A 25,824-nucleotide genomic window follows, 5' to 3' on the forward strand; every position below is an offset into this window, starting at 1 on the left:
GGCTGATCTCACTAATGTAAGCAACAAGAAAATGTGCATACTTGGAAAGGTCCAGTGACAGACAGTATGACATATGGTGATCACTCATTTGCTATACACACTGCTGATTCTGCATATCTGCATAGCTATAATATAATATCCTCCCATCATCTGAGGATTTGGAGAATTCAGGTGTATGAGACATGACTCCAGAATGTCTTGTAAGCACACATAAAAAGGCTTCTTTCCTTGTAATTTAATTCAGTCTTTCACACTGCAGAGATATATAGGCATCTCATGGAGCTACCTCTTCTTCACTGATCTAAAATAATTAATTTTGTATATAGCTGTACTGTCTGTATCTGTATGAAAATAAGCTACCATAATGGAATATTTATTATTATTGACATTGTTCTAAAACACCTTAGTAAGGAATTAAGCGCTAAGGAGATGGTGGTTGTGACACAGTTATGTAACACGTACAACGCGCAAATTCTTAACTGAGCCATCCATCACCCCAATGGGAACTGTGCAGACTCAAGTCTTTCACATTTACTAGACTGCATCAGTTACAGAACACCAGAGGGTGAGATCTCTAGTGATACAATAAGTATTTCATAAAACACTGAAGTCAGGAGTTACATGAAAATGAGAACCCTAATTGTTATTTAAAATCAAAACACAAATTTATAGTCCTTAGGTAGAATCCAAAAGAATGGAAAATATGATATGCCTAAAAATGCCTAAAAAGCTTAAACCACAAAAAGATAAGACACAAAATTTATTACTTGCTGTTTAAAATCTCACAGTTCATGACTTATGTGGATGCGAGTCATGATCTCTAGATGCTTGGAGGTGGATACAGGGTACATGACCCTGTAGGTCTGTTCCCTTCTCCCTCCATTCCCCTTCCTGGAATAAGCAGGGCTCTCAACAAAATCAGCCTTTGCCTTCCAGGATGAAAAGCTCCATCATCTTCTTTTGCTCCCTCTTCATCTATTCATACAAAAAGCAGATTTACTCCCTCAGAAACAGCAAAATTAAATAATAGGTCCCTTTTCCCCTCAAACCAAAAGAAAGGGGAAAAAATAGGGCTGCTAAGAATTTCTCATAGTTACCCAGAAAAGAGATGAGCCAGTTACTCATTCCTGCTAAAACTCCAAACTGGAGAAGAGTTTGAGTTTTTATTGACTTGCCCAGCTCAGGAATTTACTTCTTGGCAGCAATTAATAAGTAGCAATTAATGCTCTCTACAACACTGCTATGCAAATGCTATAAATAATGTAGTTTATAAAGAAATAAACAGACATATTAATGGCCTAGAGCAATTTATGCAGTAAATATTTTAGCTTGCTGTTTTACAAAAGAGAGATCACACTTTCGTTTCTTTTTTTTTTTTTTTTTAAGAATGAGGTGAATTTTTGTTTGCTCTGAATGTTTTCATATTTTATTGCAAACTCAAGCCCTTGCTCTATATCACTTACACCAGAGGTACAAATATTTAGGCCAGGACAGCAGATGGCCCTACAGCTGCAGGTCATAAAGTTCTTGCATGTTTTAAAGTAAACACTTTCAAGTCTATAAATTTTATGCTCTGGGTAGCTCTTGAATTTGAACCATCTCAATAGTTCCAGAAGAAACCAAAAAAGTCATGTTTACTTGTTTCAGTGTAAAATTAATCTTGGATTCACCTGCATGCCACAAATGGGGTCTTCACAAAGGTAGACACCTGGGGACTGGCCATCTTGCAGGCTGCCTGTAGCCACTTCTGACAACAGGTCTCTCAGATTTTCTTCTTTCCCCCACACTTCCACTGCAGAAATCCGGACCGAGAAGCGCGCTCCTGTCTTCTCTTTGCGTTCATTAATCAACTTGAATAGCCACGAGATGGCACAAGGAATTATTCCAAGGTTTTGCATGGAATCGTCCTTCCCAATCATGGTGTATGACTTCCCTGTCAGGAATGGGGGGATGAAGAAAATATAACATCATTCCCAGGACCTTGACAGCCTTCTCCCAAGAGAGGTTATCTTGCACAGCATTCATGAAAACAACTTCACTACAACAAGGACAGTCAGCAAGGGGAAAATATTGGCAGGTAGACAAATAGGACATGGAAAATGCAGAAGAAATCTTGAGCTTCTTTCAAAAATCATTAACTCTTGCATTACCCTGACATCTCTCATTCCCAAGGCAGCTGCAGGCCCCCAGCTTGCAATGCTGCAGCATCTGATGTGGTTGAATCATGGTGGGAATTGAGCAGAGCAGGAGTGCCATGGTCTTTAAAAACCTCTACTTTGAATACTGTAAGTGTGGTATTCTTTCTATACTATTGTACTTTAAAGCACTAGATTATATTTCAAATGCTGGAGTTGAGGTTGGCATAAACCTGATCCCAGAATCACAGATCTAACTTCATTCAGGGAAAAAAACCCCAAAACCAACCAGGTATATATGATCACTTGGTGCAGAAGTGGGTCCACTACAATTAGTATTTCATCTGGGTCAAAACCATCCCCTGGTTAGATATTTTTTAACTCTACAATTATAGCTCTGGCTTTTCCTTTCTGTAAAACTTTGGTGAATAAGAACAGACACAGAGTACTATCATAAACTGCTTTAGGTGTCACTACATAAAATGTTTTTAGATGAGTTTTCTAAAGCTCCTAAATTTGTAAGCCAAATGATAAAGGTACACATCCTTTCAGGCAAGTACTTGTGGCCTCGTTACCTTGTTTAATTTTTTATGTTGAATCTATGTGGAAAAAGATCAGTGAAAAAAACACTTCCATGCATGTGTCTCTGTCAAGGTCTGTATAGGTCATGGTTTATGGAATGGTGGTGGTACAGTTAACAAAACAACTGCAGAGACCCAAGTCATGCTTCAGCAAAAGCCTAGCTAGGATACCTCTCTAAAGGATGTGTAGCACTTGTGAGATCCTGTTTGTTATCTGGTGGCTTCCTTTTCCATCTCATTTGCAATGTTGTGTTTGGCAGGTGACAGGAGGGTTAAATATCTAAGAGCTTATCCTAGTGCCACTCCTGTCTGGTCCAGAGGGGCCTTCTGGTTTAACTGGAACACCAACCTGCTCCAATCATTGTACCAGAGCTGGTTGCATTGCAGCATTCAATGCTCTCCAGGTTTTGCTACCTATAATTTGGGATAACAACGGCCTGATACAGCTTGATCTTCTTTATCACCTGCAAAACTGAATTATCCTTTTAAATTATATGCGTACATCTGTGGTTGTTTGAGACAATAAAGATCGGAGATCATTGCACACATGCAATAAACCTCTCTTAATTCAAGAGACAGTGCTTCCAAAATACAATTACATACACATGAACAAAACATATGATTACTCTCAAAACCCAGTTGTTTCAAAATAATAGTGTGTTAATGATGATGATTCGCCTTTTTATAATCCTTCCATGAATACCTGAAATGCTACTGAAGCTTGTCCAAAATGTGAGTTTTGCTTCATCAGTCAACCATTAGAATAAGATTTGTTGGAGACAAGGAAGTGGTCAGTAATGAGTGAACTGTGTAATCAGGGAATAGAGCATAAATCAAACTGTTTGAGTGCCCAGTCACACTCCATAAGAGTGCCATCACAAACATGAAGTACTTGAGTGAATATTCATAGTACATAGCTTGATAAAAGTGGCATTTGGGCAAACCTTCACCAACACCAAGCACATTTGGAAAACCGTAAATCACTGTTGGACCATTCATTAACAACTGAAGACAATGAAGGGCAAAATTGCTGTACTATTTAAGGGCTGGAATGAAGCAATAATTCAAAGGTAACTTCTGTTCCAAAGAGCATGCTGTCCAACATTTACACAATAAGAAAAGTGAATAAATGTGTAAGCAAGAGGTGAACATGTAGCAGGAGGTCATGCACAGGTACTTTCAAATACAATTAATATACAGACAAATAAAGTTTGTTTTCCTTAACCTAACAGACTAGCAATCCTGCATTAAAAATATTCACTTTGCTGCTTAAGAAGGGAAATTTAGCAATACCAACCAAGCTTGGCATGACCAAAGCAGAACACGCAGCCATCTGCCCCATTGACCACAGACTGGATCACCTCAGCCACAGTCCCAGCACATACTTCAGCCTGTCACAGGTATTGGGGGGAAAAAAAACCAAAAACAATGAAAATACAGGAAAAAAAAAAAAAAAACCAAAAAAACCCAGAAGCATTAACAATAATAAGGAAAGTAATTATTTTCACTGGAAAGGGGTAGTAATGTCTTCCTTGCTCCAGATATCATGTTGAAGTATCTAATCTAATCCTGCTTGTTTCATTCATGTGATCCGTGTTGCTGATGGGAATGACATTACTTGTGTAAGCACATGAAGCAGGACTTTTGTTCTGGATCAAGTAAGTTTCATTTGCTGATGCATCAACATATTGTATGGGGGTATAGTTGGTTTGTTAGAACTGCCTATTTAAGGAATTTTAAAATACAATTCTGATTAAAAAACAATACTGAGGAATTTTTGCATGCTCAATTATTTGCCCAATTATGGACTGAGTTTAGTTCCACTAGCATGTGGGTAAGGAATGTAAAGGGAACAGCCTCTTTGGAATTTGCTAGGAATTAATAGATGACCCGACATTATTATGAGTCTTCTCAGTTTTTTACAGTAGTAGACTCCATTCTGAAGTCTGTAGCAGTATTTTAAGGAGTACAACACAGAAATTTACCCCAGGCATTCTTGGATTTAAGGATCAAGCAGACTGAATTGTTGACAGTGCTTCTGCAACAACTGCTTAACAACAGTGGACAAAACTCGGTCAGAATTTACAGTTTAGGCCTCAATGAGAAGCACTTTGTATTTGACAACACATCAAGTAAATTCACTTTTGTTCATGGCTACTTCTCGACTATCTCTACAACAGAAGATAAAATGGGCCAAGAAAGGGACTGTTCACAGGCCAGAGCCTTGAACTGCATCCAGGCATTAGTCTGCAAGGTGCTAGCTGCTTGGACCACGACTGGGTGAGGGAGTGACCTAATGACACAACTAAGTGACTACTTTAGATGGCCCTGTGTCCTAGCTCTGTTTGGTTTATGAAAACAGAGCCAGCCTTACAGGACTGCTTTCTAATTATACTTTGCAATGTTACTTTACTCTTTTACTGTCTTCATGATATTAGGGTAACATAGTTCATCAAACCAAAGTCTACTAAAGATAAGAAACCTGAATATATATTCATAAATAAAGACCTGTGGATTAAAATCCCCATCTTCTTATTGCAAACTGTACAATAGAACACTGTAAAAATAACCCTTGATCCCTTAATTAATAGAGGACTGCATTAGAGAACTGTAGTTCTGATCACATCTCCGTAAACACCAAACAATAATATTTTATATTACACAGTAACTTGTTGATATTGAGTATTTTCCCATTAGGCACCATTTATCACATTTGTTGAATGTATAATTTTAGGAGAAATTATTTACAGTAAAGAATAAAGAAAACATATCATTATTCAGCAAAAATTTAATAAACCAAATTCATTATTGATCATCATGGCAGACCAAATTCAGCCCTGGCAGAAATCCACAGAAAGTAGTACTGCTGCAGCAGAAATCAATTTGGCTGTGCTTAGATAACTCTTCCGATCATACAGGGCCTACCTGTGATGCATCTTGAGGGAAAACTGCATCAAAAGCAAACATCTTGGGTGGAACCTGGCTGCCCCTTTTCTGGAAAGCATTCTGGCCTCCGCAGGCCAATGGGTCATACAGTGTGATTTGCTTCTTGCGGGGGTCAACTTTTAGGAAAGAGCTGGACTCAGACGTGTCTCTGGCAAGCGTGGAAGAAATGCGCACCATGACCTTGACCTGTCAGCAAACACACAAAAGATGAGCACGTTTCATTAGTCTCAGTAGTTTCATTGGTTGCTCTGAAACTGGTATGTTGAATGAATTTTCCACCTACACTTGACCAAACCATATTTGCTTTTTGTACCTAGTGTCTCAGTGGAAGTCAGTGAACATGCAGGAAGTATTAGGCAGAATTTGTCCTAAACTACAAAGTGAACGGAGCCAGAACACTCAATCTATTTCAACAAGCAACTTTTCTATTGAGAATTACAATGCACATCATGGTGTTTTAGTGTCGATGCTACTCAAGTACAATGAGGAAGTATTACATCACCTCGCCTTACTCTCAATATAAATTGAAAGTTAACCGTACCCTGGTGGCCCAATTAAGAAAGCTGAAAGATACTCTAGAATGCTAAGCTTTCAGAACTGCTGTGGTTTCTACCAAACAGCCTGATCAATAAGAGCCCATAAAAGGCAGATCTATAATTTACACCTTTGCAATTCTAATCCAAAAGCAAAGATGAAATGCACAGTTCTGAGTGCCGTCATCAAAGAGTTGTGAAAAAAGTCCCATTTTAATGGTCAGATTTTGAAATTACCATCAAGGGAGAGAATATAAAAAGCGATAAAAGATTTGTTAAAACATGTTAGCTCACAACTCATTAAATAGCTACATAATAAGATGTTATTCCTGAGACAAAAATAAATCTTCATAGACTTAATGAGGTTATCCTGTATCCTTAGCTGAGTTAGTAAGCAATTTGGATGTAAGTAAAACTGATGACAATCAATCTAGCTTTGGTTTTCCTCATAAATTCACCACAAGCAGACACGTGAGCTCCTGACTTTTAGAAGGCAAACACCACCTGTCTGCCAGCTCTAGTCACACCTGCACAACTTTCTCCTAGAGCAGATTGGCATTCTCACCAACTAGACAGAACTTTTATGTTAATGCTCCTTAATCATATGTCACTTCTATCAAACCCACCCACTTTTAGCATGCATGTGCCCACACAGGGTCATGTCAGCACAAGGTGGGAGCACATCTGCTGCTGGAATGACAGACGCATTCCAGGAGGAGGTTGTAACCCCAGAAGTTGGGCTGCAGTTCCTGTTGGTCTCACTGAGACTGGTGCCCTTGGTATGTAGGTGTCATCTCCCGCTGGCCCAAGCTCATCCTGCATGCAAATAGATCAGCTGCTTTGAGAAGTAAAATCTGGGAAAATTCATTTTTGACACAACTCTTTTGAAGGCAACAGAATGAGACCAGAGATTAACTGGTATTATTCAGTATTTCTGTGACATCTTCTCTGTATGACAGTGAGTCAAACAGGTAATTTCACTCCAGTATTTTAACCTGGCAAAACAAGCTGTCATTAAATGGTGAAATGGTCACAAATCTGCTCACACAATTTCAGTTTTACACAAATATCTGAGGAAAAAAGGAAAAGCACTGCTTGGGTAGAAATGTGTTCTCCTCCTGCTCAGCTGAACTGCTTATGAAACCTAACCTCTAACTGTAAAAAGCGAGCTCTAATGTCTTGCCAAAGGCATTCTTCTGGACCCAACCCTAAGCAAAGCTGACTTCTACTGAGGACAACAGCAGCCACCACACCCGGTCAGTCCACATGAACCGGGCAAGGTCTGTTTATTCCACCCCTAGGTCTCCTGGAAGATCGGAAGGGAAGCAATGGTCAAGTTAGCAGGGAAGGAAGGGAGCAAGAAAACAAAGTATCAATCTTGTGCTGTTTTCCCATTTTCAACTTCATATGCCCTTGGCTTTCTTTTACTGTGTTCCCTTTTTTTAAGTAGATACCAGTATCACAAGTATTAAACTGATCTGCTGGAAAACAAAATAAATGCTATTTTTCAACTACTTTAAATAAAATACTTGCACGCTTTAGAAAGCTCTTTCCCTATAAGTTTATGTGTATTTGTGGCTGCTGTGAAACCATGTCCTCCAGATACTTGATCTTTTTGTGCAAAGAAGAGTTAACAGAATACTCTGGGATAAGTTTTTTAGATTTTGGAGAATGGACAGTGTGTGAAATTTAACAACCTTTCAAATACAGGCAGCCTAAAAATTCTTTCTGGCCTCAAACTGTATGGGCATGCAATGTTAACAGCAGCTACACCAGCTTTGTTAAGGTATAGTATCACTGGCATGGGTCCGGATTTAAACCTGTTCACACAAAATCAGATTAATACCTGCCACTTCTTGCTGAAGGAATACTGCAAATCCTTCTAACTTCCAACAGCTACAGTGATACAAGCCAAGGCATCAGGTTCCTCTTTCCCAAGAGTAAAATACTAGTTTAACTGAAATCCTAAAAATTTACTAGCATCAGATAAAATGAATGAAAAAAAAATGCTCAAGTCAGAAGCCCCAGGAACTGTCAAACAGCATATATTGCTCCTCAACATTGCCAAATATAGACATTTATCAAGAAAAATACTGCTATTGCCATGAACCTTTATACTTCTGTGCATTAGGGATTTTGTTTTGAGATCTAATGGTTTACAGAACCACAGAATCGCATGAGTTGGATAAAAACCCCGTAAGATCTGGAGTTCAACTGTTAACATATAGCTGCCAAGTCCACCACTAAGCCATGTCCCTAAGTGACATGTCTACACAGAATCCTAGAATAGTTTAGGTTGGAAAAGACCACATTCATGTGTGTTAGACCAAAGGAATATCATATAGATTACATGTGGATATCCTCTTAGCTGGACCACTTCTTACTCATCAGGAAGATGTCTCTGTGCCTTGGGACAGCACATCAAAGCTAATTCTGCTCACCTCCCTTTAGATCAGTCTACTGGAGCTGTCTCCATCTGAGTCAGTTGTCTGACCCCTTAGCAGGCAATAGAGAGGAACAGACATTTCTAGCACTAAATTTGCATGTTCTGTTTTATAATAGATGAACTCCACAAATACCTCTTGTTTTCTCTATAGCGCCACAGGCATCTTAAAAGTTTACCTGAGATGCAGGTGCCTACATTGTAGGCTGCCTAAAGTTATTCTTTTTGCTCCAAGCATAACAAAAATGCTCTTTCTGGGCAGCACAGTGCCTGGCCCAAATTCCATAGCACACACACAAATCTATGTGAGAGTCTCCAGCAAAAATACATGCCAGCAAAAATAAAGCTAGGCACATGAGTATCATGGACACAAAATACAAGTAGTAACTATAGACTATTTGAACTCTTCTGGTAATTTGTAGGCACTTAAATATTTTTCCAGGTCACTTTCACACTAGTGCAATCCTTTCAAATTACTCTTGATTTACATTACATTAATTGAAAAAACAGTTAGATCCCATCTATGCAGACTTTATGTCCTCTATATGCCATGGGAGCTGTGACTCTAACAAAAACCCAATGGGCAGGCAAAACACAGGCAAACTTCTGTCCTGAGAAACACATTCAGAGCTACAGTGGCACATGTAACAGTGGCACAATGAACTAGGCAGACCAAAACAGATTTTAAAACATCTGAGCCAGATATATCTTCTGAGAGGACAGGCAAGCTGATGCTCTGGGAATCAGCCTGAGATTGGGGATCTAGGACCCCTCCTGACGGCTGTGTCCAAATGCAGTATGACTGAGCTTTTGGTGAAGTCTGTCCACCTGTCCACACTGTCCACCTGCACAGGAGGCAGAGTCACTTCACTGCCAGGCACACTAAGGGATTCAGTCACTGCCTGGCCTCAAAGAACTGGCAGTAACCATTTTTTCCACACCCCATTATGAAAAGTTATTATGCTTGTAACCCAAATCCAAGAATTCAGGCAAAGCATTTTCTAACAGTAGTTACAACAAGAGTAAATCAACTAAGAGCAGTAGAAATGATGGGAGACCACAGCTTCCTGCTCTGCAGTTTCACAGTCGTTCATGCAATTTATAGCTGGGGGTTTATCAGGGGAGGCTCAGAGTCTGTGCTGGCCCCTGAAAATCCACACCACAGAGAGGCAGCACAAGCATGGGCAAATGTAACTCAGCCAGCTATGGGGAAAATTTATAGCTAGGGGGTTAGCAGGGGAGGCTCAGAGTCTGTGCTGGACCCTGAAAATCCACACCACAGGAGAGGCAGCACAAGCATGGGCAAATGTAACTCAGCCAGCTATAGGGATAGCACAGGAACATACTGGACTTAAAAGACTTCAGCTCAATTTATGGATCAGACAGCCTGAAGATCATGGTGCTGCTCTGGGTAACTCAGAAATACAGTATGGTTAACTTGAAACTAACTGAAGAGTGAAGTTTAAGAATGTTAATACTTCATGCTTGCAATTTATATTTAAATAAAGTATAAATTGAACTTCTCTTTAAAAAGAATAAAGGTTTTTCTGCTTCACTCCCTGTGTGTCATTACTCCTTCACTCCACTGCTACAGTTTCCCACTAATCTCTTGTAATTGAAGCATCTCAAAGATAACACTCGCAATTAATGGGAGCACTCAGTCTGCCAGAAACTCTCTGTTTGAATTCCAGTGATCAGGTCTTGGCAGTGCCCAGCCTTAGATGCATCTCTGACTGTTCCTATGGGGAAACATGAAAACAATCTCCTGAGACATGTACTCTTGGTAAAACAAATGACCTGGGCCTAATTTTGATCTAAAATTACACCCATGCAAATCTGGCTAAACTCAGCAAGAATTACTCCAGCTTAGGAGTGGAGACACAGAAGAAAATAAAAGAAAAGGTCACTTACATAACTTCACTTAGGTTTGCTCATGCTGGCAGCATTTTTAAATGTGTTTTCTTTTATGAGTTTACAGTATTCCATTGGACAATTATTTAATCCAACAGCACCCCCATTTACTTCTCTGCATTTCAGTTGCTCCCTTCAAAGACATAACTTGTTCTTACATGAGTTCTACAGTCACAGAATTCAACAATATTACTCCATACATGAAATGCCACAAATAAAAGCAGAATCAGAACTGTAGAGTTCAGGCTTCTTCAAGCAGTTTGGGAGGTTTTTTGTGTATATTTTTCTATGCACTTATTTTACACATATATGTGTGTTTCAATTACATGCATTGTTTTTTAAAGCATATACATTTTCTGAATATATATTAATTTTTTTTCATAAATGTCTATCTGAACAGCAATTATTGGCATGATGGGTTCCTTCATGGGGAACCATTCAGTAGCATCAAGAGAAAACCTAGGGAATTGCTGTATTATCACTATGCTACTGTACTGTAAAAATAAGCATAAAACTTTTCATCAACTCTATGAAAATTGCAGTTGCCTGAGCCATTTTTCTTTCTCCATTTTTATCTAATTCATCCCTATAAACATACCTACTGTTTCTTAAAGAAGGAATTTGCTAATTGCAGGATTTTCCCCAGATAAACTCAATTTGTGACCTGTCGTGGACCTTTTGTTATGTTCATACTCTGTGGAGAAGGACAAAGGTTCAGCACACTCTGCAAAATAGAGCTGGTGCCAAAGAAATAAAAAAAAAAGAAAGCAGAGTCCAGCCACTGACACTGCCATGTCTCCTGAGCCCACAGGGGTCTGTCTGGAGGACTGGCAGCAGAATGAGCAGGGGAGGTGGGAGAGGCAAAGCTGTGCCTAATCTGTATCACACACCAATAGCTGCAAACATGAGGCAACACCAGTAGAGATCAACACTCGGGATGCTATAACTTCCTTCTACTCTTGCCTGTAAGATTTCATTTGGGGTTCATTTATCTAATTACTGCAGGGACAGGGCTAGACAGCTGTTGCTTCAGGCACTGTGCTTGCCTTTATGAGCTGCTTTTCTCATCAATCATTTGAGCAGCTTCTGCTGGATGTGTTCTGGGTAGTGGTGGGAGGCAGGAGCTGCAGCGCAGTCACAGGAGAGACAGGCCAGCCAGGACTATTGAGCTGTTTCAGCACTCCATCAATGTAATGGCAATCACTGGCTGCAGAAATAGCCTTATTGGAGGTTAATGAAGAGTAGGTTTTGTAATTTCTCACTGTTACAGTTGTAAATAATGGTGTGAGGCATGCATTTTTGCTGGAGCCAGCCACAAAGTACTACAGCACGAGAAAATCTAGGCCATCCCTACACATACATGCTTTTGCACGAGGGCTGTAAAGTTTGAAGCCTTTCTACTGTGCTCAGACAATGTGAAACCACCTGTTAAATATGTAAAAGGATTTTTCTTACAAATTATGAGACAATTAGTTGATCATGCTAACATAAATCTAGGAGATCAAGATAAAGAGAGACTAACGCAGAATGCAACAAATGCAGGGTTGTATGAGTGGACTTTGCTTTAATGGAAATATGATCACACTTAGAAAAAAACACAAACAAATAAACTCGGATGAATTATGCCAGTATAACCTGGTCAGGAAGCATGTACAAACCGGCCTCTCTTTCTATTTTCACAAAGGTAACACTCCTAGGCTTCAGCAGTGCTTTGCTTCAGCACAAATTAGAAAACACATAGGTCTGATCATTCTTGCTGTTGGTGGAAATGGCTATTACTGATACTGATGCTTTGGAAAAGCAGTGAAAATAACTGAAAAAGCAATAGCATGCAGGTCTCCTCTTTTTTTACAACAGGTCCTCTGTTTCTATCTTGTGTAATTGCCAAAACTTTACCAGCTCATCAACCTCATTCTGTACAGAAGTTGAACTAATTTGGATTTCTAGCAGTAATGGGAAGTAGTGGCTGCACACTGTACCCAAACGCCAATCATGTTATTCAAAAAACGTGCACTTATCATGATTGCACACTTTTTCAGATGGACAATGCACCTTTAATAATGAATTCAGTAAAATCAGGTGTGAAATATGCTCAAGTCACAGGGCACGGCTCAGTGGTTTCCTGTACTGTTCATGGCAGCAGCAGCTGTGAGTTTGTCACTATGGTTTGGTACAGTTGAAAGACAATGCTGAGCACCAGCACTGTCTCAAACCAGCATATCCATCAGACCAACCAGACCAACCATTCAGCTCTAACAATGCTACTTCAGTATTTACTAGATTTTAAACTAACAGAGAGCACTGAAACTTTCTTCTACTTGTAAAAAAATTAATTTAAAAAAAAAGCCAATCCCCTCCCCCAAAAAATAACCAAAAACACACCCCAAAAAAACCCAAACAAGACATGAGGATCATCCCATCATGGAAAACAGTCTTTTCTTAAGGTTCCCCACATCCAGACTGGGTTCTTGGCTTTCCTTTTGCTTCCTTATGATCTCTTTAAGGTAAGTCTGTGTTTCAGAATAGCATAACTAGGCAGGAGGATGATTTTCCCAGCTTCTGACATTCTCCATATACCTGTACTTATGATAGGACCAACTCCTTAAACATCACTGAGAGTGGCATTTTCATAAGAACTGAACAAGCCAAAACAGCCTTCAACAATCCCAGCATGAACAACATGGGATCAGCAGGCAAATTTTGTCTTCCCTGCAGCAGTGGATCTGCAGGTATGTACGCATGCACCCACTGCCTACTGGCTCCAACACACTACTGCAAAAATTTACTCTGTTTCCCCCACACTGATGAGAATTTATTACTTTGTGCACAGGAGAAGTACAGTTCACTGCCATGAATTTCAAGATCTCATCTTTTCCTTGGTACCTTTCAAAATCAAGCACATATTTCACTTCAGTGATTTTTATAGCATTTCTCCCCTTCCTTTCTTCCTAGTTAATACAAATTTTTCAAAAGGGTCTTTAGACACACAGTATCTATGTAGTAAATTAAACAAGATAAAAACTTTTACCTGGCACAAAATGAAGATCTGGCAGCTTTCCCCATAATTCTTGTCCTCTGCTATGGTATGGCCATATCCAACAGTCTGCAAGATGCTCCCTTGCCCATGTTAATTAAAGAACCATGCCTGGAATTGTTTGGGAGAGACAAGTTCCCAACACCATGCCAGGGACCTTGTTAACAGTGCAGGACTATGATGATTGAGTTCCAGTGCCCAGGAATATTTCCTGTTCCTGTTTAATTGATTTTATGGTCAGTACCAGGTTAGTTCCTTCCCAGTAGCTGCAGTATAGGAGTGTGTTCTGGATTGATAATGGGAACAGTGTTGATGGCACAGGGACATTTCAGTTACTGCTGAACACAGCTTATACAGAGTCAAGGTCTTACAGCACCTCATGTCACCATCAAGTAGCCTGTGGGTGCACAAGAAGGAAAAAGGGGACACAGTCAGGAGGGATGACCCCAAGTACCTGAAAAGATATCCCCCACAGCATGGCAGCTCAGCATGTAAAACTGGGGGAAGAAGGAGAAAGAGGGAGATGATCAGATTTATGGCCTTTACATGTGAGGAAGCCCTGCTTTCCTGGAGATGGCTGAGCACCTGCCATGGGAATCAGTGGATGAATTCCTTATTTTGCTCTGCCTGTGCACGAAGCTTTTGCTCTTTCTAGCAAACTTTTTTTACCTCAACACACAAGTTTTTTCTTTTGCTCCTCTGATTCCCTTGCACATTCCACAGGGAGAGAGTGAGCAAGAGGCTGTGTGGGGCTGAGCTGCCCTGCCATCGCTAAGCCACAGAACTGTCTGAGTCACAGATCCTTGCACAGCTTAGCCATGTTTAGCATTCTCTAAGTTAAATACAAGAAACTCAGCCTGTGCAGGAGTGGCCTTCCAAGCATGTGATGTGCCATATGTTGCTCCGTTCTATTCCAACCTGGCTTGATATGTACAGATCTACAGACAGATCAGCCAAACCCATTAAAGACATTTGCAGCATCAGCAAGGCAGTCTCTCTAAAGGAACTTCTCTGCTCTCCTGATTGATGACAAGGCTGCTGTCACTCCTGCTGCCTGCATAAGGCTGCCATCAGCCCCCTGGGGAGGAGGGAGACAGCAATGGTGAGTCACTTGGCTCTTCCTCACAGGCCGTGCTCTTATCCTGCTGCTGTGCAGAAAGACTGAAGAGAACTTTGCTTTGCTTATTTAAGCTTCCTCTTAGAAACCTGCCCTTCCAGCAAAACACGACTGAACCGCCTCGGCTGTCACAAGGACTGGTGTTGATAGAAAGCAGAAGCAGTATCAACAGTAGCAATATCTCGTGCCTTGATAATTATGTCTGCTATATTATTTCTTAAAGCCCCAGTTTCCCTTTTGGCGAAGCTGTGGAAGAGGTGCACAGGATGCAGCTTGGTAAGCCTAAGCAGCAGGTCATCTTACCACTAACTTAAAAAAGCGTGGCACTGAGGGCTTCACATTATATATTCTCAGGAGATGAGGAATTCCAAGATGAACAAGGCTCTATGGTTTTTTGTCTAAGGAAACAAGAATTTCTATGGAAAGAGTGCAGATAAAAGACAAAGTTTCCCTTTCACATGTCTTTGAGATGTCTTTCAGTGCTAGAGAAACAAAGGATATTCAGGTATTGCAAAGAGATGTATAATCACAATTGTAAGCTTTTCCATTATTTATAAAGATGATCTCCATGACTGCATACAAAAGAAGATTCCCCAGTCCACACATAAAAGTGTATGCAGTGGCACCATAAATAACAAGCAGCAATACAATCAGACAAGAAGGATTTACATTATTTAAGCCAAGCCAGAATTGAAAAATTGCAGCTTAATGCATATAAGTGGAAAAAAAATGTGTAAAACTTTGGAGTGGCAGCTGGTAACGACAAACAGTAAATAAAAGGGATTGTTCTGACTAGAAATTTGGGAATTCATGGTGAGGAAAAAAATCCCAAAGAAAGCACGGGACCACATTGTGAAAGAAAGTCTGTATAAATGGAAGGGGGTACAATTAGGCAATATATTAGGCAATATAGGTGAGATATCTAATAATTGCTTAGGTATTCAGAGGAGAAATCCAGTCTCCAGAAGGAATATAAACAGCCTCCAGCACTATATGTGGCATGAAACAATCAGTGGAAACTTCAAGGAGCAGAGCTAGATGCTTTAGTGAGGAATACATTATAGTGTCATTGAATTCAGCAATAATTCCTCATTTACCTGCAAGTATACGAGATGAGGATTTGACCTTTGTTATGAACAACCAGCAATAAAATTAAATTTGGAAAAAAAAAGGAAATGATAAAACCTGAGTCCAAGCAATGATATATTGCTAGTGAACATTTCACCTAAAGATCCCTCAGGGCTTTGCAGTCTTCTGGCAGGATCAAGACATATATTTACAATTATTCTCAATTTTCAATGGCAGAAATAAAGTCTAAGAGTAAATGAATCATCTAAGATCCCAGGAAAAGTGTGCTTTACCTAAATAGACCACCTGAACTCTGGTTCTTCCCGTTCTTATCCCATAACTGTAGGCTATAACATTTACAAGGGCATAAACAGAATATTAAATTTACTTTTCTTTCATGTTGTATCCTATTTAATGCTACCCTCATATTTATATCTTTGGCAGTGGTACAGGGAGGCACAATAACTTCAGAGCCCTAGCATCCACTCAGAATTAATGAGATCCATTTGTAATGCTATACATTATCTCAAATTAAAAATGCTTTTCTTTTGAGCCTTAACAGGAATCCCTGCAACAGACTTTTTGGGGGGGGCTTGATTCTGCATTCCCTGGAAACAAACAGAATTATTTATTGTACCTGGAACAAGAGAACAGAAGACAAGGTGATACAAGATGCATCTGAAGATTTGTATAACTCCATAGTATTCCATCTCCAACAGTGATCCCACATTCTGGCCCACGAGCCTCCCACTGTGGTGGGCTGCAGTGCCATCCCTCTGCTCCTTCCCAGACTGTGCTTTGCCAGTACCTGTATGGCTCATGTGCCACTCACATCCTATCAAGACTCACATTGGGAGGAACACAGGAGAGAGCCACAGGCTCCAATGAGTCAGCCTGCAGTCTAAATCAAACCTGCAGCCCCCTGGGAACGCTACTGGAGTTGGGTGTGTTTATAGTGCCACTTCTGGGATGTTGTCACTCCTGTTGGAGGTGGGGTGAGACCTGCCCCACAGAAGTCTTCCTCTGGGTACATACAAGACATGAAGCTGCCTCTCCCAGCTCTGCCAGAACCAGTTGCTGAGGCTCTGCTTGCTCGTGCTTCTCAGACTTTGGGATTCTTAATGCTTTCCCCAGTGCTAACATTCTATTGTTTTCTGACCAGTAGTGAACATCGTGTTGGGATTTTCAGGAGCCTCTAAAAGGCACTACAGCCTGACACTTACCCCTTAAGGAAATAAAAACCAAGAAATTCATATATCTGAGCAAATTTGTTTCTAAAAGCAAACACAGCCTCTTGGTGGTACAAGGATGCTCTTACATATTTGGAAAAACCCAGACACGTATTAGCCAAGTCTACAGTGCTGGTTCTAAGGATCTCTGTGTATTACTCTGTGATGCTGACTCCTGGGCTTGTGTCTGACTCCAGGGACAGTACAGCCATCTCCACTGCATCCTGTGTTCCCATGGGAAGAAATCCAGGTATGCAGGCAATGAGGACACTACTGTCTGCTTAGCACAGAGCCAAGATAGCAGGAGTGTACTGCTTTCCTGTGGTTTTTTATTTTGTACTAAAATAAACGTAAACATAGCAGAACAAAAATTACACCAAATCAGAGAGGCTGACAAACAAAACAATAGAAAGAAAACTGAATGGGAGCCATGGGAGCCCCTGATGGGAACTAAATGCAAACAGTATTTTGACAAATGGAACTTGTCTCATGTCACAGAGAGCCACTAACTTCTCTTACCCTCAGCTGCAGTGTAACAGCAGAACACTGCCACTGACCCTCCTCCTTGATAAACACAACTCTATAGCAATGAGGAACAGTCAGAGAAGAGCCCTCTGCCTTGTGACCCCTACCACATGATTTCATCCACTGTTTGCTGCTTTCTTAAATGTTGCAATAAATAGCAGTAGTATTTGTGAATATATCAGTAACCAACCACTTGCCCTAAAATGAATATCCAGTGCCTGCTAGCATGCCCTCATGCCCTCAGCTCTACATGCCCTCAGCTGTAATTCTACAATCTTAATTTGGGCAAAATTTCCATCATCTTCAACTGCCATTTTCTGATTTCTGAGTGCTTAAACCATGCAACCTTAACATTCCTTTAACACTGCTATTTGTCAACAGAAGAATTCATTCTGCTGTGTGTAACTTAGGAACTGTGTAATTCTTCTAGCAAGCAGCAGCCTTTAATGAATGGCACCTGATCAATAATGCAGAATTCAACATTTGAGAAAAAATAAAAAAGCCTTTTTCATGAGGAGTGTCTGCTGGAAATGTCAAAATCATTTATCAAGGGCCCAGGCTGATAGCCTGCAGCTGCTGTCCACAAGAATTATAAAAACATACATTATTGAACCCTGAAAATATGTTTTTTTGTACTGAGTATAACTAGATTTTTCCACAAAATAAGGACTTAATGGTCCTTACCAAAGTAAAGACCTGTAAAAGTGAAACTTTTCCACAATAGTACTTTGTCCCTAAATTGCTAGTTATGCAGGATTATTTTAACTTGGTTTCCAGGTGCATGTTTAAAACAATCCTCACTGTAATTCTAGACAGGCTGAGTTGCTTAATACAAACACAAAAATGCATTTTTATTTGAGTTTCAAAATCTCAGATTAACCAGGTAATCAGGCAAACATTAGAAACTAAGACAAGAGTAATTTTATCTCCTGATATCTAGGCGAACATGTATCAAAAGAAAAAAATAGTTTTTACTGGTTTGGAAAGCTTTTCTATTTCTTAATAAATGGTCTAAAAAGGAAGTACAGGGTAACTCCAGCTCCTTTGCTGATAATTCTCATCCAGAAGTATGTAGAGTAGCAATAGTTAAGGGTTATAATCACAATTCACAAACATGAGCAAGATTATGAAAAGTGAGGTTTAATGAAGTTTTGTTTAGTCCTACACAGCTTAAAAACTTTAAGTGGCAAAGGTGAGTACAGTACAATCAGTTTCCAAGGTATGCTTTTAAATAGCTAAGAATAATCTCGTCTGGGACTGTATATATCCAAGCAAGGCACCTTTCATTGTACCTGGGATGCAGCAGAATGGGGACTTGTAATGGCTTTGTAACCTTTCTTTCTAAAGATCAGCCACTTGATCAGCTAGGAACTGCTTAAGAAGGTTTCACTTTTAGCTAGATTGAATTACACTGGCCATTTGAATTCTCTTTTCTGGTGCAGGCAGAAAGAGTGATCTAGTGGTGGATAAGAATAAGTGGAGAACCTTGATGAGAGTAGCTCATCTATAGCTCCATCTCTCTCGGAGTTGGATGCCAGAGCTGGCTGCTTCATCTCCTCTAAAATCTGAAGATCTGCACTTTGGTTGCCTTGGTGCATTCGGTGGGCAACGATTCCTGCAGAGAGCCTGCAGCTCTGTTGATACTACTGGAGATAACACTAGCTATCACACCAATTAACCTGCTTCTAATCCATCTCTTTAAACAGTGCTTTTCTAGCTATGACAATTTCTGTGGTGACACTGCTATTTGTCATTGGTGGCACAGCATGCCAGACAATGGCTATAAAAGTAGCAGTCGGTGCACAGGTTTCACAAATGATTGAAGCAACCAGCCTTTTCTTGAGCAACAAAGAGATCTTTCATGTTAAGATAATTCATCCTCCATGCTTGTCACTACTGCAGCTTAGTATCAGGAAAGAAATGTTCTTTGATGCTTGTAAGGTTTTATCACTCATCACAAAATAGAGAGATTAATAAAGGGGAATAAAGGTGGGGGTGAAGATGATTTTTTTTTAATTAAAAAAGCATCTTCCCACAATAGATTAGGGCATAGGCAGAACAAATAAGCAAAGTAAAATATATCAGAATGATAAAAGGGAGAAGGTACCACAACAAATTACACTTACAGAGTCATTTTTAATGTGCCGCACAGAAGGAAATTTGATGAAATATTCAAACTTCACATCTAACGTGATCCTAAATCAGTGCTGTGTGTTGGGGAAGGAGACAGATCTACTGCCTGTCTGTCTGGTGAAGAATGGTTTTATACCACTAAACCTGAAAAGGGTATGTCTTGAAATGACTTGAGCCAGACTGATCATATACATCAGTATGAAATGTGAGAGGCACAGAAAGCCAGTGTGGCCAGAGATGGGCCAGAATCCAAATCAGAGTCATGCCAACCACAACAATATTTACATTTTCACTGGTGGAACCAAAGCCCTAACTTGGATAAACTTTGGTTGAAAAAATGATGTTTTTTCCTCATTTATTTCAGTACATAAAAGCTTCCAAATCGTTCCTGCAATTGACAGTACTACAGTTAGACAGAATGGAGCACAAATCTGTCCAGCTGGGAAGTTTGAGATACAGTAACAGGCATTATGACAACTATTAAGGTGAAAAATTAACAACTCAGTTTTTTCGTTGCATGTCTAAATCAGCCTTTATGACCTGATGTCCATTACTAAAGCTGTACTTTAGTCCTTCATTTTTTTAAGGACTTCCCTCACAGCAACAGTCATCTGTGAGTGCTGAAAACCATGCAGCCCTGTGCTTACCTATTCAACAGTCAAGTATCTTTCAACAGTCAAGTATCTTTCATTCTTACCTAGAATTTATGCTACACAAATGAAAAATTGGATAGAGATCTTTGGACAGTGTGCGTCTCAACTTTGGGTATATTTACATCTAGATTTTGATTCCGATTATTCCATAAGATAAAGCTAATAATTGGTAATATGTCATGGTTCACACACTACTTTGTCTACTGCACTGCTCTTCCTGTATTTCTGTTGAATGCTGCACTGAATTCTGTTAAATTCTGTTAAATTACCTGACTGCAGGTGAATGCACATTAGCAAATATCCAACACAAGTTTTGGTAAGATAACATTGCATATGAAAAGAAAATTTATGTAATGTATGGCATGTAATGTAAAGGAAATTCATTCTGTCATTAATTTCTACCAATTTGTATAGATGTTTCAAGAAACGCAGTCTCTATCAAGGTGCTCCGGGATTTACCCCATTCTGTGGGCAATAAGATAAAACAAGGCACATTAGGATTGGCCCTGAGGATACTGTGGGATTCAGTAAATCTCTCAATATTATTTTAATTATGATGTTACAATTCAGCGTGTCAAAACATAAACATACAGATTACATAAAAAACTACATTAAGAGACCTTACATAGCCCTGATTAATGGTCTCATAGGTTGTAAAATGAATCCAAACGGTAAATTTATACTGTGGGCTTTTCTAAAATGTGAATTATTGACTTGACACATTATAATAACTCTTTCCAAACTGTTGTGGTCTATGGTTCAAATCTTTTCTGTATAGCTCACTGACATGCACAGTAAGCCTAATTTACTATGTCTCTTACTGCATGAACATCCCCAGGCCGCAGCATCCTCTGAAATGCATTCCAAAACATTGCAAGTAACCAGATGGACAAAGGAATGAGGAAGAAAAGCCTTCAATCAACAGTGACTTCCACATAAGAACAACTCAGAACCTCTCCTGCTAGCTCACCTGGCAGAAAAGTTTCTACCATTAACAAGGTACACCAATGCCAAGGACTCTGCTCTGTGAATCAGCTGCCTTGGCTCTCCCATGATTTCCTTTTGGAAGAGGTAGTTTTTTTGCTGGTTCAGTATGCTATGATTTTCTATAGGCCTAAGACAGGAGAGAAATTTCTAATACCTGGCAGATTATACCTTGATTGCTGTATTAACATGAGCCTCAAAGAAAAATCCACTTGAACCCAAAACTTTCAATCACCTTTAAATAGTTCTGAGGACTGAAAGAAACCTCAGCCCATTTAAGAAATTGCAGATTCTGTAGGCAAAAAAGCCATTCTGGATCCTATGGTCTTACAGAGACAGCTGGGCCAAGTCCCTCACTTGTGTCACTCACTGCTGCAAACATGCCCAAAAGGAATGGAAACATTGTCCCGTCTCCCTCAACAGCCAGGGATGAACTCAAAGCCTGTCCTGCTGAACCTCTACAACGTAGCTTCTATTTCCCTGAAGTTAAAATGCCAAACTCAAAACAGGCAACATATCTTGCAAAATGCCTTCTTTTTTCCCTGGGTAACAGAAGAACTCTCAAACATACCCAAACTAAAAACCTGTATCTTGTTGAAATATACAATTGAAGCTCTTTTGGTTACAGGAAATAATTTACATTTTAACTTGACAACTTTCAATTACATCTTTAAAGACTCTAAACTCAGAATTTATATTTTTTCAAGTCAGAAAATTTGTTTTATTTGAATTGAAATAAAAAATACAAAATACTTAGATTTTCCAAGAAATACTGAAATTATTTTGGTTTCATTTAAAAATTCTTTGTTGGAAAAAAGAGTATTTTCCTCTCTGACTTTAAAAAGTACTTTGGAAATATAGTTTATATAATACATTACATGAACAAAAAATAAATATTAAATTAAAATAGTCCATACCTATAGAGTAGTGTAAACACAATTCTTTGGAAGTGGAAATAAAACCAAAACAAACAATAAACCAACCAAGCAAAAAAGGACTGGAAAAAAATTCAGCTATTTTTTAGCTCAATCACTAGTTCCATTTTCAACCATCAGTTTTAAATAACCCAATTAGATGCATACTGGCAACTAGCATAACCTGACAGGGAACAGTTATCTTGAATTAAAAAAAAAAAAAAAAAAAAAAAAAAAACATTAAAAACTAAGTTGTTGCTTTAGTAGATCCAGACCTACTCACTGGGTATGTATTAAACACTTAAATGCTGAAAGAGTTGAGAAAATCCAAGCCAAACAATAAAATCAACTAGTTTTTAAATATTTACTCTAGACTCCATAAAACTGAGGAAAGTAAGACTGAGCAAATTGATATCTATAAATCGTTCAAATAACACAATTATATTCTTTTTTGAAGTAGTGTAACATGTATTTTGCAGAGTTAATCTACACTTCATTATTCTTGCTAAAAAAGAATATTCAGGGCAAAGTCTAAATACATACACTACATTTTCCCATTTTAAAAAATAATTATCTTAACGTGAAGCAAAATAAGTTTTGTTTCTAAAAAAAGATATCCCCAAAATCCAGCCTAAAAGTCAACACATTTTTGCTCAGAAAATTTTGAAGTTTCTGTAGATGCAGATGGCATACTGTTCTAAATCTACATTTTCCAAGGAAAAAAGTAGGAATGCTTTTCACATATAAACCTAGAAAATAATGTAGAAATCATTATAAATCCTTTGTAAATAGTTTCTGCATAAGAATAAATATGTAGAGGAGAACTACACAGGCTCTCCAAACCAAGATGAAGCTAACTTTTCTATTTCTAACATCCCATGCTCCCTTTGAATACTCAAGCAGGGGAAGTAACTCCAGGAATGTTAATGCAAAGCTTTTCCCTTCAATATGGAATACTCACTACTGCATAAATAACCAAGCCTCCTACCACACCATGTCACGTAATTGTCCACAACCATTAGTAAAGAATCCTTCCTCTGATTTTCCCAGCCAATGCTGCTTCACACAGCTGAGTTCAAGATGTCCTTTAATCCACTAAGCAACAACCTTTGATCAAGGCATCAGGAGACTGGACTGTACAGACCACTGACCTAATCCATGCCAGACAGGCATGTACATGAATTTGTATGGCTCTACCTGATATCCTTGCAGCTGAGCCTGTGCTCAATGCCTTCAAGGAGTCCTTCCATTCCATTGTACATTTATACACCACTCAGGTTGCTGTGACTCATTAGGTACATACCATTATTACTTTTCAAGAAGCTCAAGTATCTCAAAAAATTAATCTCTCTGCCCTCAGCATCTGACAATCAATAAATCCAAGACATAATTGGGCTCAATATGACTCTCTCCTGATAAATTATATGGATTTTAAGTAATGCATTACTCAATGTAGTAATTTTACTCATAATCAAATTTCAAAATTACTCTTTAAATTACTGAAGGAGGAAGTGTTAAGTAATCCCAGGACCTGCAGGATCTCACCTTCTTTACAGTATCATTCAGGCACACAGGTATGCTGCCCTGACCTAGACTGGATGCCACGTGCCCACCAAAGCTGCTCTACCACTCCCCTCTGCAGCTGGACAAGATCAACCCACCACCACAGGGAAGCCATAAAGGTGCTGAACTGTATTTTTCTGGAACAAATGGCCCTGTGTAAGTGCACAAACAAGCACAAAAAAATGCTGCATGGTATCGGTGGTATTTCTATTAATCTACCACAAGCAGAGCCTGAGCAATTTTCTTGCAGCTCTCTATCAGCACTCTTCATTTCTCACCTGGAAAAGCTCTAATGCTATTCCAGGCCTGAATCTTTCCTAAACAGAGATGGAAACCTGCCAAGACATGCAGGAGTACTGTGAATACTGTGAATGAGGTGTGCAAAGGAGTCTTCTGGGGCTACAGACTCAATTTTACACACAGTCTGAGCAAGGGTGTGAACCCAGATGTCTAGAGGTAAATTATTGCACTAACCTACTGTGTCTTTTGTCTGCATTCATAACAAACTCATGCTGTATTTAATGGACAAGGCTGTACTTTTTTCACAGCCACATGGTCACAAAAGAAGTGCTATAATATTAATTTGTAGGGGAAAAGTTCCACATGGAACCATTCCTTGCACTGACAGAAGATGCATACTTTTCCACTGACATCACAGAGAACAGTAATCAGAAATGAAGGGGGATTTTTTTCAAAAAACTTCAAAGACCTAATAAGGCTGCCACTGAGGCCAGTGATAAAGTTCCTCTTGCCTTCAGAGGAATAGGAATAGAAGTGGGTCCTTGCTGTGCTCTGCCAAAGCTTCTGCCCTCTTACCCATGTGTTATGCCACAGCCCAGACTCTGTTTTCCTCAGGTCATAGGATTATAACCTACTCCCATATGTTATCTTATTTTCTAAATCAGACTAGAAAAGCAGATGAACAACACTGAAAAAAACTGATGGGAAAGATAAAAAAAACTGCCACCACAATCATTTTTTCAGTGCATGATGGAAGGGAGATATGCCTCATCTGAGAGCTTTAAAGATTTTTAAAATACTGCTCTAAAAAAAATATGCAGATTGTTAATTGAGCATTTGTACCAGTTTAACACCCTTATTGTGACTAACCAATAAGCATATTTATCCAGTGGATTCACTGCCGTGAAATTAAAAAAGAATAGGGTATTGCTTTGGTATTTTTCCCATTTCGGCCCATGATAAATTCCTCTTGATTTTACTAGCTCTCACACATTGTATTAACGGAACTTTATGAAGTGTTTGCCAGGCCAAAGGCTAATCTAATTACATAGACTTCTCTGGATCAGATCCATTTGTCACAGACTATTTCAGTGACTAGGCTTCTGTCTGTGCATGTATGTTTCTATAGAAAATGATAAAATCAATGTTCTCTCCCCCAAGCTGTGAATTTCCATACTGTTATACACAGCCTTCTGAAAATGTTCCAAAAGTATTTTTAAAAAAAAGTAAAAAAAAAAGAAAATTAAAAAACTGAGAGGTCATTTTTAAGCATGAGTTCATCTGAAATGATTGTTTACACTGCAACATTACTGTGTGGCAAATAAATATTTTTCTGCCTGGGACAGTCTTTAAAAACATTCATTAAGACAGAGATGTAACTTCCTTTTCTCTTCTCACTCTTCCTCCTGTGATTCCCACCTGCTTAAATCATTACTTTTCTGCAGCAAAGGCAATTTCACAGTGATGCAAAAGACTGGTTTATGTGGTGAAGAACTCTGAGCATGTACTTCGGTAGTCAAGAGAAAACCCACATGGGTATGATGTACCTCTTGAGGGTGTAAAATGTCTGTTGAAGGAATCAAAAACAGATGTGAGGTTAGAATCATCCTTTTTCTGTTCCGGTAGATGAAGCTCCGTGTGCCGAGTCACGTAACAGCTGCACATCCACTCGCAGAGTGCAGGAGCCCAGAGCTAGCCCAGGAAACATGGACTGCTCCAGGTGCACTGCTCCTTCTCCTTGGCCCAACACACCAGGCACAGCCAGTCAGAGCATCAGTCAGCAGGGCAGAAAGCGGGGAGGACGTGTCACCTGGC

At 39.4% G+C, this 25,824-nt stretch overlaps 1 protein-coding gene across 1 annotated transcript in view; it reads right to left on the minus strand.

Annotated features, from left to right (window-relative positions):
• The window catches only part of KIF26B (kinesin family member 26B), a 276,855-nt gene that overhangs the window by 60,163 nt on the left and 190,868 nt on the right, over positions 1-25,824 (minus strand). Inside the window, exons 6-8 of the mRNA XM_039698003.1 lie at positions 5,642-5,848; positions 4,014-4,107; positions 1,671-1,933 (exon numbers count right to left, since the gene is read on the minus strand). Of these exons, the coding sequence (XP_039553937.1) occupies positions 1,671-1,933; positions 4,014-4,107; positions 5,642-5,848 (564 nt within the window). The remainder of the gene's footprint in view (positions 1-1,670; positions 1,934-4,013; positions 4,108-5,641; positions 5,849-25,824) is intronic.

This window comes from Passer montanus, unplaced genomic scaffold (assembly GCF_014805655.1).
Source record: "Passer montanus isolate IOZ18808 unplaced genomic scaffold, ASM1480565v1 scaffold12, whole genome shotgun sequence".
Classification (NCBI taxonomy): domain Eukaryota; kingdom Metazoa; phylum Chordata; class Aves; order Passeriformes; family Passeridae; genus Passer; species Passer montanus.